This window comes from Lampetra planeri, chromosome 6 (genome assembly GCF_965212315.1).
Source record: "Lampetra planeri chromosome 6, kcLamPlan1.2.h2, whole genome shotgun sequence".
In the NCBI taxonomy this organism is placed as follows: domain Eukaryota; kingdom Metazoa; phylum Chordata; class Hyperoartia; order Petromyzontiformes; family Petromyzontidae; genus Lampetra; species Lampetra planeri.
Window position 1 is genome coordinate 9,289,813 of NC_136112.1, and position 14,715 is coordinate 9,304,527.

A 14,715-nucleotide genomic window follows, 5' to 3' on the forward strand; every position below is an offset into this window, starting at 1 on the left:
GAAGTTAGACAAAAGCTCGTGAAAATTACCACATGTCAGACGGTACGCTGACAAAATTACCTTCTCATCCACACTGGCATGGTGAAGGTGCATTTAGTTTCGTGTGTGTGTCGGGACATTGACATATTCTACGAGCCATATTTTCGAGAGGTAACCATTCCGCAATAGTTCAAACCGGTCATTTACTTTGACTCGTGAAATGGTGCTTATATGTTATTTTAAAGCAAAATACTGACGTGAACTATTTTTTATTTTACCAGGTAAGGCCCACTGAGCTATATAGCCTTTTTTTCAGAAGCGACCTGGCTATCTCAAATGATAGCTCAACGAAGTGGCTTTTCACTTGGCAATGTATAGCAGCCAAATACTCTAAACGCACGTTGACTCTAAATGTGGAGGGAAAAACCGGAGGACCCGGAGAAAAATCTACGCGGCCACGTGGAGCACGTGCAAACTCAACATATACAGCAGGCGTCGTGGTCGAAACGGCACCTACGACCTCCTGCATACCAGGCGAGGTAGTTATCATCTCGCCACCTCTACTGTCCCCCTCGCCCAGGTTTGCCAGATGCGCCACTTCACGTGCAGGTGGAGGCCGGACAGAGCACGGGGACGCTGCTCGTCTCGTGGCTTCCCGTCACCATCGACGCCATGGGCTCCTCCAACGGCTCCTGCGTCACCGGTTACGCCATCTTTGCCGATGGAGCCAAGGTGAGGGCTTGGCCTTGCCACGCGTCGCACACACACCCGACAGAAGCCGATAAGTATACTCTGAAAAACATTCCTGCGGAGGGAGCTGGTAGGAACGTTGGGTTGCTCAATGGCCAGATTCAACGGCGGCGTGGTGTATTCCGCAAATATGCCCGACTGTGAGGGTGGGCACAAACCGGCGTGAGTACGTTTAACGTTGAGTTTTATAAAGGCACCACGGGGTGACCAGCTCCTCCCCACCCAGCCCCACCCCTCCCACCCCCCACCCAGCCCCACCCTCCCCACCCAGCCCCTCCCCACCCTCCCCTCCCCACCCAGCCCCACCCTCCCCTCCCCACCCAGCCCCACCCAGCCCCTCCCCTCCCCACCCAGCCCCTCCCTGCCCGACGGACGGACACAATAATCCCCTGTGGGCTGGTGTAACCAGGAGGTTCCTACCAGTAAAATGCCTTTGCTTAGAATGGTCATGCGTCAGCAATCCGGTGAAACTCTCCACGTTGGGTGTATAACGGCATGTTGATTCATCAATTAATATCAATTGTTAAGACCTTGGATAGTCATGTGACTCTCGGTCCCTGGTGAAACGTTTTGATTCGTGTGCTTTGGATTTAATGAGTTCATGTGACCCTTCCAGCCACGAGAGGTCACTGCTTTCACAATGATGCCAAAGAGTTATCGATTAAATTCGAATGCGACGTTGAATTGGAACAATTTGTTTCATCGCGAGAGGGGTGATTTGTCACTCTCCAACCAGTCCTGGGAATTAGTGAATATTTCACATTCCTAAGGTGGGGTAAGTGATAAGCCACTTTGTTGAGCTATCATTTGTGGCCAGGTCTCTTCTGAAAATGAAGCTAATAGCTCAGTGGGTTTTACCTGGTAAAGTAAACGTGTATTTTTTTGTGTGATTTGCTTATATTTTCAATATTTTTTCACTCCTATTGTGTTTTCACATTTTGTTCCTGGCCCTTCCCCCCCCCTCAACCATTATATATACGGAGTGGTATCTCTTGTAATCTCTCATTTACTTGATACAGCTGTCGTGGCTGTGACGGTTCCACCTGAAGACGGAAGCTTGTGTTGCCTCCGAAACGTCGTGATTTTTATTTTTTATTTTACTTTTATTAATTTAAATTTTTTACCTACGTGACTTTACCGGAAAAAAAAAACCTAAGAATATGAATCCTTGCAGTCACGAAAGCTTCAAATCTAGAATTGTTTTCACATTGTTGTTGTAAATTTCTGTCCAACCCCATACTGGACATCTGTGAAAAAGGGGTTCACAGCTCATCATATTCCTCCACTATAAATAAAGATTCTCATTCTGACCGGAGTGAATAATGAATCCCGTGCTGTTCGCATGGCGCAGGTGCTGGAGGTGGCGTGCCCGACGGCGGGCAGCGCCGTGCTCGACTCGACGCTCTGCGAGGGCAGCTCCTCGCTCACGGTGCGCACGCTGTCTCCGCGCGGCAGCTCCCCGCACTCGCTCGCCGCCCGCCTCCTCCTCCTCCTCCTCCCACCGCCGCCGGACCCGACGGGGAGCCCCGAGGGACCCTCGCCGCCTCCGCCGCTGTCGCCCGTCGCCGGGGCCCACGACGGCGCGGATGGCAGCGGCACGCCCACGAGACGGGCGCGCTCGGTCAGCAAGCTCAAGATGTGCAACCACGCGGCCGGGTGGAGCAGCCCGTCCCACGCGGAGCCGATGGCCGGTCAGTGCCGGTGACAAGCCGCGACATTGATCAAACGTGGCGTTTTAAAGTCCTTTAAGTAGCAATATTGTTGCCGGGTGGCACGCAGGTAGCAGCGCTGAGCTGGCATCCCCTGAGATCCTGGGTTTAAATCCAGGCAGCCGACTGTGACTTACCCCAGATTCGGGAGTGTGGAGAGTCGCTGGTCTCGGCCCAGTCACTAATGACTGCACACACACACACACAAAAACCCAATCGCATTCAATTTTTTTCGGCATTCCAGCACGGAGAGTTAAAAAAAATGTTGGTTTGGCCGTCGGGTAACGAACATTATTCTCAGTTGCAGAGTGGGTGGGAAAGTAGCGCCCACTACTGTGTGGATTAGAAGTCACTTGAATAGATTTCAAAAGTAGCTCTGTTCGATATACACTTTAATGGGCAATCCTGTAACACAAAGAGTTCCATTGCTCGCGTGACATGGCGCCGAGAGCTCGTAAAATGTGTGGCGGGCGGGAGGGGGGTTAAGTTTTCGTGACAAAAAATACCAGCAATTAAAAATGTTGCCTCTTATTGCGAACAGCAGTAGGGGAGGCGTGGTACCACCCTGCAACTGGCTCCTCGGGCCAGACCTCGACGGACGAGGCTCGCTTGAGAGCCACGGAAATCCCCTGCGACACAGGGTCGATGGGAGACGTCCCAGACACTCTCGCCACGGTGCAGCTGTGTGCTGCCGGATCGCCGGCGAGGGCCGACGCCACTCCCTCGCCCATAGTGCCAGCCGTCCGGCCTGCGGAGCCGCCCCGGCTGCTCAACTCGGAGGTAAGCGACGAGCCCTGCTTGTGGCTGCCCTAACCCCGGGCCCGGACAATTTGTCTCCTCCGTATCACTCTTCTATCGCTACTACCACCGTGGTTGCTGTTGCCATGAATGCAACTCATTATTTCCTCCACCCATGTTGAGGAATTAGTCCACCAGATTGTTTCGTCTCATCCTTACTCATCCATGCTCATCTGTACTCATCCATACTCATCCATACTCACCCATGCTCATCCATACTCACCCATACTCACCCATACCCATACTCACCCTTATTCACCCATACTCACCCATACTCACTCATACTCATCCTTGCTCACCCATACTCACCCATACTCACCCATGCTCATCCATACTCACCCATACTCACCCTTACTCACCCATACTCATCCTTGCTCACCCATACTCACCAATACTCACCCATGCTCATCCATACTCACCCATACTCACCCATACTCATCCATGCAGTGTTAAACCACTGTACTGAAGGTCAAATCACTTACCTTTCTGATTGTTTTCTAGCACTGCTTGATTTTGTAATTGCCTCCCATCGTCCCTCTTTTCCAAGTTCTTAAAATAACCTTGCTTAATTGAATTAACACATTAAATCTCTTTTCGCACATCTTCAACGGTGTTGTGTCTTGCTGGTCGCTAGGCATTTTTGGCCTTTGGACCTGTGCTCGGTCACTGCAGTGTACAGTTTTGTACATTTGCCAATCGCGATGCCCACCACTGTGCGTGTCTCGGAAGTTCTGCCGTCACCACCGGGGTTTGTCTCCTGCGCAGGTGGTGGGGTTCGTGCCACCGGCAGACGGAGAGAGCGATTGCGCCGAGACGTCGCAGGCCAAGTCGGAGGAGGAGCACGGCTCCACGCAGCCCTTGTGCAGCTCCATGGAGGAGTTCCTTCGGGAGATGGAGCAGGACCGACTGGTCAGACCTAGCATCCCCACTTATTCCTCCAGGATAAATAAAGATTCTGATTCACTCGCTCACTGACACATTTACCCACCTGTCCACTCACTCACCTACCCACCTATCCACTCACTAACCTACCATCCCTCCCACTCACCTGTTAACCCATCAACTCACTCACTTATCCACTCATTAACCCACAAGCCCAACCACCCGCTCGCTCACTTGTCCATTCGCTTACCCGTTAACTCACTCACTCACTCACTCGTTAACCCACTCATTCACCTGTTAACTCGCTTACCCATGTATTCTCACTCATCTACCAAGCAATTCATTCACCCACCCACTCACTCATCCTATCACTCAGCCACTCAATCACGTGGTTATCTACTTACCCACCAATTCACCCACCCATCTCCCCACACTCAACCCCCACGTAGGTACCGCCACCTCGGTTGGAGGGCTACCAGACGGAGAGCAGCCGTGGCTCGGAGCTCTCCGACATCTTGGAGGAAGACGAGGAGGACCTGATGTCCGAGTCGGTGAAGCGCAGCGAGGCTCAGCGCCGACGTCTCAACCACCCGCTCAGGGTGAGGAGCAACCACACTCACTGTCACCATCACCACGACTCACGCCACCACCCAGACTCACAGCACCACCCAGACTCACGGCACCACCCAGACTCACAGCACCACCCAGACTCACAGCACCACCCACACTCACAACACCATCCAGACTCACAGCACCACCCAGACTCACAGCACCACCCAGACTCACGGCACCACCCAGACTCACGCCACCACCCAGACTCACAGCACCACCCAGACTCACGGCACCACCCAGACTCACAGCACCACCCAGACTCACAGCACCACCCACACTCACAGCACCACCCAGACTCACAGCACCACCCAGACTCACGGCACCACCCAGACTCACAGCACCACCCAGACTCACAGCACCACCCACACTCACAGCACCATCCAGACTCACAGCACCACCCAGACTCACGGCACCACCCAGACTCACGGCACCACCCAGACTCACGGCACCACCCAGACTCACGCCACCACCCAGACTCACAGCACCACCCAGACTCACGGCACCACCCAGACTCACAGCACCACCCAGACTCACAGCACCACCCAGACTCACGGCACCACCCAGACTCACAGCACCACCCAGACTCACGGCACCACTTGGTGGATGAGGCAGCCAATCAGTGTGGTAAGCGGGCAATTAGACTCAAACTGTAGCTTGAAGTAAACTTAGCACATTCGTTAATTACACTGGCCTATACCAGAATTATACGTTAATAAATCAAATACATTTAAGTGTATAATACTAGCTGACCTTTCGGCAAAAATATGCCTAATTATAAGTGAATGCCAGTGGAAACAAACGGAAGGGTTTTGTGAAAGAGTATACATCGATAAAACGGTTGAGAGACGTATCGAAACCGGAGAAAAGATTGAACATAAAAACATCCATATCCAGGAAATGCGGCGGACTAAGTAAAAAAACAACTACTTGAATAAACAAATGCAATAGTGCGCAGCGCATTGTAGTGCACTCAACAAAGTTCAAAGCTGTATCGATGGTGCCCACTGCGGTGGGTGCTGCTTCACGGTGAACTCGACGGTGCCCACTGCGGTGGGTGCTGCTTCACGGTGAACTCGACGGTGCCCACTGCCGTGTGTGTGGCTTGACGGTGAATGCCGGGGTGAGGGCGGAGCCGATGGCGACCAGCCTCACCATTCTGCAGCTCACGTAGCCTTACTCATTTTAATATACCCGTGCGTTATGCTACGTCGTGTGATGACAAACTAACCGATGTCTTATTAACTTATTTTGCACTCATCCTTCCGTTGTGTTGTCACCCCGGTCGTTGGTGCTCTTGTTCCCTGTCCACAGCGATGTCTTCGGGGTGCCTCTCTCTCTGTGTTCCCTGTCCCCTTTCCGTCTCTACAGTCTGAGTTTTCTGCCGTTCGTTCGACCACGGTGCACCGCACGGAACGTTGCGCACGCCTCTGTGTTTTTTTTCGCGTTCTCCTAGCCGTGTGTGCGCCGTTGTTTGTCGTTTTGTGTCTTTCTGTCTGTGTGTGCGGCACTACAAGGTCAGTTCGGATCCTGTTTGCAGTCAACATTTTTTTTCCCCCACATCACTGGCTCTTTCCGGCATGCCCATCGAATAATTCGCTTTTTGAGCGTTGAGAGTGGTGTGGTCGCCATCTGCGAGCGGCACCGTCGCCCGCGTGCGCGAGCATTCTGATCGAGCCACTTGCGAGCATTCTGATGGAGCCACTTGCGCACGTGGTGAGTAGCGAGCGGAGGCTCTACCTTCCGCTTCCGTCTCACTCGACGTGTGGGGGAGCTTGCCGCTCACCAAGGGGTGGAACGATTTCTTTTCAGCCAGCAATTTGATGAATTGACACTTTTAAGGCTTGTAATTCGGTTCGAGAAATCGATTCTATTTTAACACGATTGTGGACGGTAGCGCCTCTAGTGGCGGCACGGGTAACATGTACGCATGGCGCACGCACGTAGAAGAACGTCAATTCTTGCGCGCTAAATTCGACGCACATATTGCGAGTAGCAGTCACCAATCGCAAATTAACAAGTCGGTGCGTTGTTCCACCAGTACGCACGGTGCACCCTGCCCGCTGTGAGTCTTTCGCGTGTGTTGGGCGCTTGTTGTGGGGTTTGCGATCACTGCGGAGGGGGGGGGCGCCGCTTATGCTGTCGATGTGCACGCCGTGGCGTGGGCGCGAGGAGGTGGGAGAGGGCTGCGACACGGACAGCGACGAGGAGAGCCTGGAGGCCGTGCTGGAACTGCCACTGCAGAAGCAATGCAGCAAAAAGCTTTTCAGCATCCCGGAGCTCACGGAGGAGGAGGAGGAGGAGGATGACGATGATGACGAGGAGGAGGATGACGATGAGAAGGAGGAGGACGAGGAATCTGAGAGGGGCCTGAGGGATGCATTTGAGGAGTTAGCTGCTCCTCATGTCCCCCTTACTCCTGGTCGGAAACTCTGGCAGAAATACGACCGTCCCGGGAGAGTCAAATGTGGGAGTCCTGGGTGTTCAGGCCAAGTCCCCAGAGAAAGCCCCAAGCATTCCAGCAGAGTCAGAAAAGCGAGCCCTGAGCTGCTTGGCATAGTCGCCCGGGAAAGCCCAAAGAATTCCTTCAGCGTCGCCCACGAGAGCCGGGAGGTGTGGCCAGGGCTGGAGAAGATGGGCTGCACGGTGCAGAGAGACAGGTTCCTAAGACGCAGCCGCTTTGCACAGAAGCAGGCCGAGGCCGCGGTGGCGGAACGGGGCCACGCGGACGCCTTCACGGAGGACGTTCCCCTCGACAACGTTCCAGCGCTTCACTGCCAAGGCCGAGAAGGGGCAGCGGCGACGCAGGCCGGCCTGTGCCGCACTCCGAGCGACGGGGGCAAGCGGTCACGCGAGCACAATCAGCGCAGCCCCAAGGCCAGACCTCGAGCAACGGAATGCCGCCACCCCACCAACGAGGGGACGTCTGACGAGGAGAAGGAGCGGCCCGTGGGCCGCCGGCACGTCGAGGAGGCGCACGGGAGGCCGGTGGCTGCGGCCGCTGCCTGGCGCAGTAGAAAGCGAGGGCTCACTCGGCAGAGCACGGTGGAAGAGGACTTCTCGGACACGGAGCGCGGATCCGAGATGGCCGGAGGGGACAGCAGTAGTGGCGGTGGCGGCCGTGGCGGCGGCAGCAGCAGCAGCACGGGAGACGCGAGTGCAACCGCGCTACCGGCGAGCCGGGCGGACCCTCGTGAGCGGGAGCGCAGTAGTGCCGCAAGGACTCGGGCCGTCGTTGCCTTTCGGCAGGAGCAGGTGTAAATAAAGTGACAGACGGAGTTAATGTTGCAGGGCGGGTGAGGTGGGGAGGGAGGAACACTGCTGTCCGATCTGCCTGGTCCATGCCCCCATGCCCTGTCCCATCACCCCTTCTGACATACCCAAATGTGAGAGCCATTGGCCTGCGTTAAGTCGTAATGAGTGTCAATAGTGATTGTCGATGCTACCTCTAGAATATACGGAATGGATTTTTTTGACAATGACAAAGAGGACAAATGAATGGGGTGGGGAGCAGGCTGGGCAGCTGTGTTATCTGTGCAAGTAGCCCCCTCATTTCTGGTAGATGAGAGTTAGTCTCTGTGTCTCGGTGAGAGGACGGACTGGGAGGTTATCAGCTGCCCTCGATGGGGCCCGTAAAGTTGACTCGTCGAAGCCTTTTGCCACTTTATTTTGCTCAAATTCAACTTCTGACATGGTTCTAAAGGAAAAAGAACCCCACAAACAGATGAAAAATATCAGTTATTTTGACCTCAGAGATTACACAAAGAGATAAAAATTGGAGAGAACGAAATTGACGGCGTGCAAAACGCGAGTGTTAGATTTTATATGCAGCTTTGTCGGTGAAGTTTACGCGAGTCAACTGACTGGGGAGACTTTGCCTCCTGGCCCATCCAGCACCACTTGCCTGTTAAGTTCTCAACGTGACCTCGGTACGATGTTCTACTTTTACACTTACCAATATGAATGCAAACTTTGCTTTGGACAAATACTTACGAATAATAACAATGGGTTTTAACATACAAAGTCTTAATTTCGAAAGGCGGTAAGGACTTAACAGGTAAAACCTTCCCTTGTCGTAGCTGACCTCCTGCCATTACCACCACCACCGCCGGCACCCGCCCGGTCACGGTTCGTGTTTTCTAAATAATCGCCGGCGACGACGCTACGAAAACACGGCTCCCATTCTACGCCCTGTAACCCACGTGCTGTGTCAGCGTCTGTCTTGTGTCCCACGTGCCGTGTCTGTGTCATGTTTTTTTTTTATCTCATTTGCTTTTAGTTTGCGGTCCCTGTGACTGTCCTCGTGCCCGCCGTCGTCTCCGCCCTCTGTCCATCTGCATGCGCCCCCCCGTCCCCCCCCCCCCGCAGGGACGTTCCTCTGCAATGATCCCGTTTAGAGTACTTGCTGCTGAAGGATTTGCGTTTGGCCCCTGTAAATCCGTGGCCCAGTGGCTGGCCCCATGTCTCGTCTCTTCTCTCGTAAATTTCTGGGCAAGCGGGACCTTCATTGCAGAAGAACGCCTTCCCGTCAGCCCGTGGACAATTTAGGTGTTTTGTGGACAATTGTGCAATGCCATGAAGACCGCCATTTTCATAAACATCCGTGGTAAATGTGATAGTTTGGCTCAGTAGGACCACTTTCAACTCGCTGTAGAATTTGGTCTGTGCACAAAGTCGGTTGTTCTTTTGTTCAAATCTTGGAGGGAGAAAGTGCACGTGTCATTTTATCCGGTTGACTTTTTTTCCCCCGATGATTTTCCAGGCATTTGGTGAAAATAGACATCTTGACCTTGAAGTGCACAAAGCTTGCACAATTAACTTAATTTGCGTATTCTACAAAGAACGATAATTATCTCCATGTTTGATTATACGACGACAACAAGAACAACTAAAAGCAATTTGTACCCTTTATAATTTTTTTACGTATTGTCTCACTTGTTCTAAAACCCACAGCAGTTATGTAGCCATTTATTTTCATAATTTGAGGTTGTAAAATCGTTTCACTCAAGACAAAAGACGAACAAATTGCAAAAACGGTATTAGTCAGTGATTGCTCACTTTGTTGTTTTATCTGCACGAGTTAAAAAGTTATCCTAGTGAGCCATGCAATTGTAATACAATATTCTGTATTATCTGACAAGTATGAGCCCTTTGCCATGGTTGCGACAGGTACGTTACAATTGTACGTGCAAAATGCGTATGATTTTCCGTGCAAATCACCCAAAATGCACCTGATCTCATTCGATCTCTGAACATATTGAGGCTGTTGCCCAGATAGTGCTTGGATGGGTGACCTCCAGGGTCCTCCTGTAGACTCTGGGGCTACATGGTGGGCAGCAGAGGGCCAGTCCGGCAAAACCCCATTGTTACACTGCTCTCGTGTCTATACGTCCCACTTTCGCCAGTGCACACTGACCAACGTGGTGAAGTATGGCCAAATAACCCCCATGATTCACATGGCGCAGGGAGGCCCTCGTCTAGCAGGGGATTTACGAAGGACTCTCAAAGAGTTTATGTAGAATATGAACAAATAAAAATCATATATTCTCAACACAGTCAATTGAACTATACCTACATCTCCCCTTGTTTCTCCTTGGTACGATAACGATATATTGATAAAGTAACAATTGAATTACAAAATCTGTAAAATCCTGCGAGGAGGGCCGGATCTTCATATCCTCGTCGTGCTGTTTAGATGAAAGACGCTGACGCCGCTACCGGCGCTGGCAGACGCGAACGGCCGTGTGTGACCATGCGTGTGCCGTGCCCCACAGCCAAAGCACGGAGACACGGCTCCCAGCGGCGATGCGCCGAGCGTCGCCCAATCGGTGCCCGGTGGAGATGCAGCCAAACCCGGCAAGGCCTGCCCTTCTGCCGATGCAGGTGAAGCCACGCGCCTTGCTCTCGTTCTGTCACGGTATTCTAGTCTAGGGCAGTGGTGCCCAACTGTTTTGTGTTGCGGCTCCTACCCCCCCCCCCCCCAATAAGACCACTGGTCCCCCATCCCCCCCACGCTTCACCCTCCAGCCCCCTGCTCCCCTAATTGATAGGTCACATATCCATGCCTCTTGCTAATTCGGTGTTAGGCATGCATTTAGTTTCATGTTGTGTGTCGATGTGTTTGTCACCGCAATGCGACGCTGATGTTCCCCGAAAGGCCATGGGTTGCTAACGGCTGCTCTAGTAGGGGTGTAACGAACCTTCTTTTAGTCGATTAACCCGCAATCATGAAAGCTCGCGATGCAAGTACCAAACTGCTCTTGCAAGAATCACTATTGCGATTCTATGTAAATGTTGCCTCTAGGTTAATGGATGGAAGAAAACTGTCCAAAATGAGATGGTAAATAACATCAAAGAAGACAAACTAGCTGGTAAACAGATGCCAAAACAATTCGATATTTGGATTTCATTGCGACCCTGAATCATGACAATTCATCGCATCGCCGGGGGGGGAGTGAACGCGCCTAATACCCTGCGATGGGCATATCTGTGCTGTCACAGGTAGTCTGACAAACAAACACCCATTGCTTCCTCCACAGATTTAGAATGGACCGGACCCTTCAACCGCATTTATAATTTTGTGAAAAATTGCAACGGCGTTTTCAGATGGGGAATTAAAACCGGATTGTAGTCGTGGTCCAAGCGGCCGGTGTCGCTCCGCGTGGCGCGGACAGCGTTGTGACGGTGCTTCGCGTCGCCGTGCACAGGGGTCCTCTGGACAAACCCCGGCGCCGCGGAGAGAGGCCCCCAGGAGGGTGTCGTGCCCGTGAGAATCTTCGTCGCGCTCTTCGACTACGATCCCATGTCCATGTCGCCCAACCCGGATGCGGCCGACGAGGAGCTGCCCTTCCGGGAGGGCCAGGTCATCAAGGTGAGAGGGGGGGGGCAGGTCATCAAGGTGAGAGGGGGGGGGCCAGGTCATCAAGGTGAGAGGGGGGGCCAGGTCATCGAGGTGAGGGGGAGGGCCAGGTCATCAAGTTGAGAGGGGGGTGGGCCAGGTCATCAAGGTGAGAGGGGGGGGGCCAGGTCATCAAGGTGAGAGGGGGGCCAGGTCATCAAGGTGAGAGGGGGGGGCCAGGTCATCAAGGTGAGAGGGGGGCCAGGTCATCAAGGTGAGAGGGGGGGCCAGGTCATCGAGGTGAGAGGGAGGACCAGGTAATCAAGGTGAGAGGGGGGGGGGCCAGGTCATCCAGGTGAGAGGGGGGCCAGGTCATCGAGGTGAGAGGGAGGGCCAGGTCATCAAGGTGAGAGGGAGGGCCAGGTCATCAAGGTGAGAGGGGGGGCCAAGTTATCAAGGTGAGAGGGGGGGCCAGGTCATCAAGGTGAGAGGGGGGGCCAGGTCATCAAGGTGAGAGGGGGGGAGGTCATCAAGGTGAGAGGGGGGCAGGTCATCAAGGTGAGAGGTGGGCCAGGGTCATCAAGGTGTGAGGGAGGGGCCTAGTCAAGATGACAATTACATGAGTGTCTGGTACGTTGCAGGAAATAGATGTACCAGGAGAAAACACTCAAACCTCTGCAAAAATCGTAAAAAAAAAACTTGCTGCCCTACCATCTTCTGTCTACCTCTCCACCCAAGCCTACATCACCTGGTATTCCCAGACAGCCTCCCGTTCAAGTACGAGCCTCGTTTGGCCACCGCTTCTCTTCTAAACTGCGACGAGGTCGCTCGAAGCCATTTACCATCAGCTTTTATCGACGCTCGTCCCTGCTCGCTGGAATCCCGTGAGATTATTCTCCCTCCTCCTCCACGATGACGCAGGTATACGGGGACAAGGACGGTGACGGCTTCTACCTGGGGGAGGCAGGCGGCCAGCGTGGCTTCGTGCCCTGCAACATGGTGTCCGAGCTGCAGGTGGAGGAGCAGGCCGTGCTGCAGGAGATCCTGAGGCGCGGGTTCCTGCCGCCCGATGCGCCGCTCGACCAGATAGGTGCGCGGTGGGTGGGGTGCGGGTGGTGGGCCGGACGGACATGATTCCTGCTGTGCATCTATACCAGCCGTATCGTTTAAATGTTACAGCGCTTTTGTCAGTCCGCTGCCGGATGAGGGCCTCGGCAAGCCGTTGTCAGTCTTGGGGAGATAAGTTTCACAATTCTGCGCCACGCTGGTCAGTGCTGGCTGGTGAAGGTGGGGAGCGTAGATGTGAGGGTCCAAGGGACGGTACGGCAATGGATTGTTTGGCACTTGAGTGATATGGTCATAAGGCACAGGCTGCGTCCCGAGTGGAGAAAAACATCTCACCATGTTCGTCAATGCCGTTGCTTTCATTGCATCATCAGCTTTGATCTATCCGCTGCTGGACAGAGGCCTCCCTATGCTGTTCGCCATCTCTCGTGCTCATGAGTTGAAGCTCCATCTACTGCCTTCACACAGCTGATTTAATTTCTTCATCTGCATGGTCGATGCTCTCTCAAGTGTGTTCCCTCCTCTGGCTGCCACACCATTGTTAGTGATGACCACTGCCCATCATTCCTTCTAGCGATGTGCCAGGGCCCAGTGGTTCCAGAAGTATAGGACCATTAATACTTGAGCATTCACTTTTACAACTGACCTGTGTGTCATCGAATTTACACAATGCATGAACCACCTTGTCTCGCATCCACCTATGATTCGAGCTTTGGCATGTACACTCGACATTTCAAATAATCCCTCAGATGAGATGACGTTCATTCAGTCTGGTTCTGAAATTTTGAAAGAGCCTCGCTTGAAACATGGCCGCTTTCTGTGTTTCCCATCCGCTTCCCATGGGCCTTTTGCGTGATCACCGTTTCCCATTTCTATTTTCCCTGTTTTTTTTTTCAGTTGCGTTAGAGTCAACTTGGGAGGAAAAAGATCGAGAAGGTTTGTACCTGTTCGGCGGATTGATGATTAATTCATTCATTCGCCCCCACTCAATTGTCTGCGTTTCACTGCGGCGACGGCGACGGTGGAGTGGTGGTGGTGGTGGTGACGGTGCCGTGTTCTCTGCTGCCGCAGGGCTGGACGGGCGAGGCTGCTGGCAGGCGGGGGTCACCGCTCGCCGCATGATCGCCCTGTTCGACTACGACCCCCGGGAGAGCTCGCCTAACGTCGACATCGAGGTAAGATGTCGACGGTGAGGGCATCCAGGGTGGCGAGATGTTAACTACCTCGCCTGGTATGCAGGAGTTTGTGGGTTCGATCCCCGACCCTGACGCATGTATATTTGGAGTTTGCGTGTCTCTCTATCTCCCTGTGGTCGTGTGGATTTTTCTCCGGGTCCTTCGGTTTTTCCCTCCACATTTATAGCCATGCGTTTAGAGTATTTGGCTACCGCTATAAATGTCCACGTGATAAGCCACTTCGTTGAGCTATCATCTGTGGCCAGATTACTTCTGAAATTGAGCGAAATAGCTCAGTGTGGAGAAATCCTCCTGTTTCGTTCCTTAAATACATGCCAATAAAGCATTCAGATGTCTGCCTGAATTTATAAACATGAAAATAACAGTGGATGATTCAAAGCTGCAACTTATTGACGAAATAAACATTGCAAGAGTGATGGTCATTCCGTCGAGTTATTTTCTTACTCCACAGTGCGGTGTCCTTTTTAGGCAAGAAATGCTTTGGCTTCTGATAATTGTTTTTTTACCCTTCTATCTGGCAACAAAACTGACACCTTTTTTACAAGGAGTCATGTTTACATAGACCACAATACCTGCAGTCATAATGCAAACAAAAAACATAACTCTGATAATGTGCACTGTCCTTGAAGTTGATTGGTCCACACCCGAGACAGCTTTCCTTAGAGCCTAGTCTCACATGGGTCGGACCAGATGACGCCAAAAGGCGCACAACTCAAAGACAATGCACCATCAGATTATGAGAGCTCGGGGTAAGCATTTACACCATTGGAACCTCATTTGCCAGTAAAAATATGATAATTGGTTTGTTACCCTTCTATCTTGCAACAAAACTGACACCTGGCAAATGAGGTTCCAATGGTGTAAATGCTTACCCCGAGCTCTCATACTC

General features: G+C 52.8%; 1 protein-coding gene across 4 annotated transcripts in view; it reads left to right on the top strand.

The window, feature by feature from the left end:
• LOC144719507 (RIMS-binding protein 2-like) overlaps window positions 1–14,715 on the top strand; it is a 148,574-nt gene that overhangs the window by 126,663 nt on the left and 7,196 nt on the right. For 2 of the 4 annotated variants that reach the window (XM_078595495.1, XM_078595494.1), the window contains 9 exons: window positions 560–711; window positions 2,081–2,420; window positions 2,980–3,218; window positions 4,002–4,145; window positions 4,568–4,717; window positions 10,502–10,610; window positions 11,435–11,598; window positions 12,487–12,655; window positions 13,528–13,805. In XM_078595495.1, coding sequence (XP_078451621.1) covers window positions 560–711; window positions 2,081–2,420; window positions 2,980–3,218; window positions 4,002–4,145; window positions 4,568–4,717; window positions 10,502–10,610; window positions 11,435–11,598; window positions 12,487–12,655; window positions 13,528–13,805 — 1,745 coding nt within the window. Of the gene's footprint in view, window positions 1–559; window positions 712–2,080; window positions 2,421–2,979; window positions 3,219–4,001; window positions 4,146–4,567; window positions 4,718–6,902; window positions 7,983–10,501; window positions 10,611–11,434; window positions 11,599–12,486; window positions 12,656–13,527; window positions 13,806–14,715 lie in introns of all 4 variants that reach the window. The other 2 variants (XM_078595497.1, XM_078595496.1) reach the window with 2 other exon arrangements.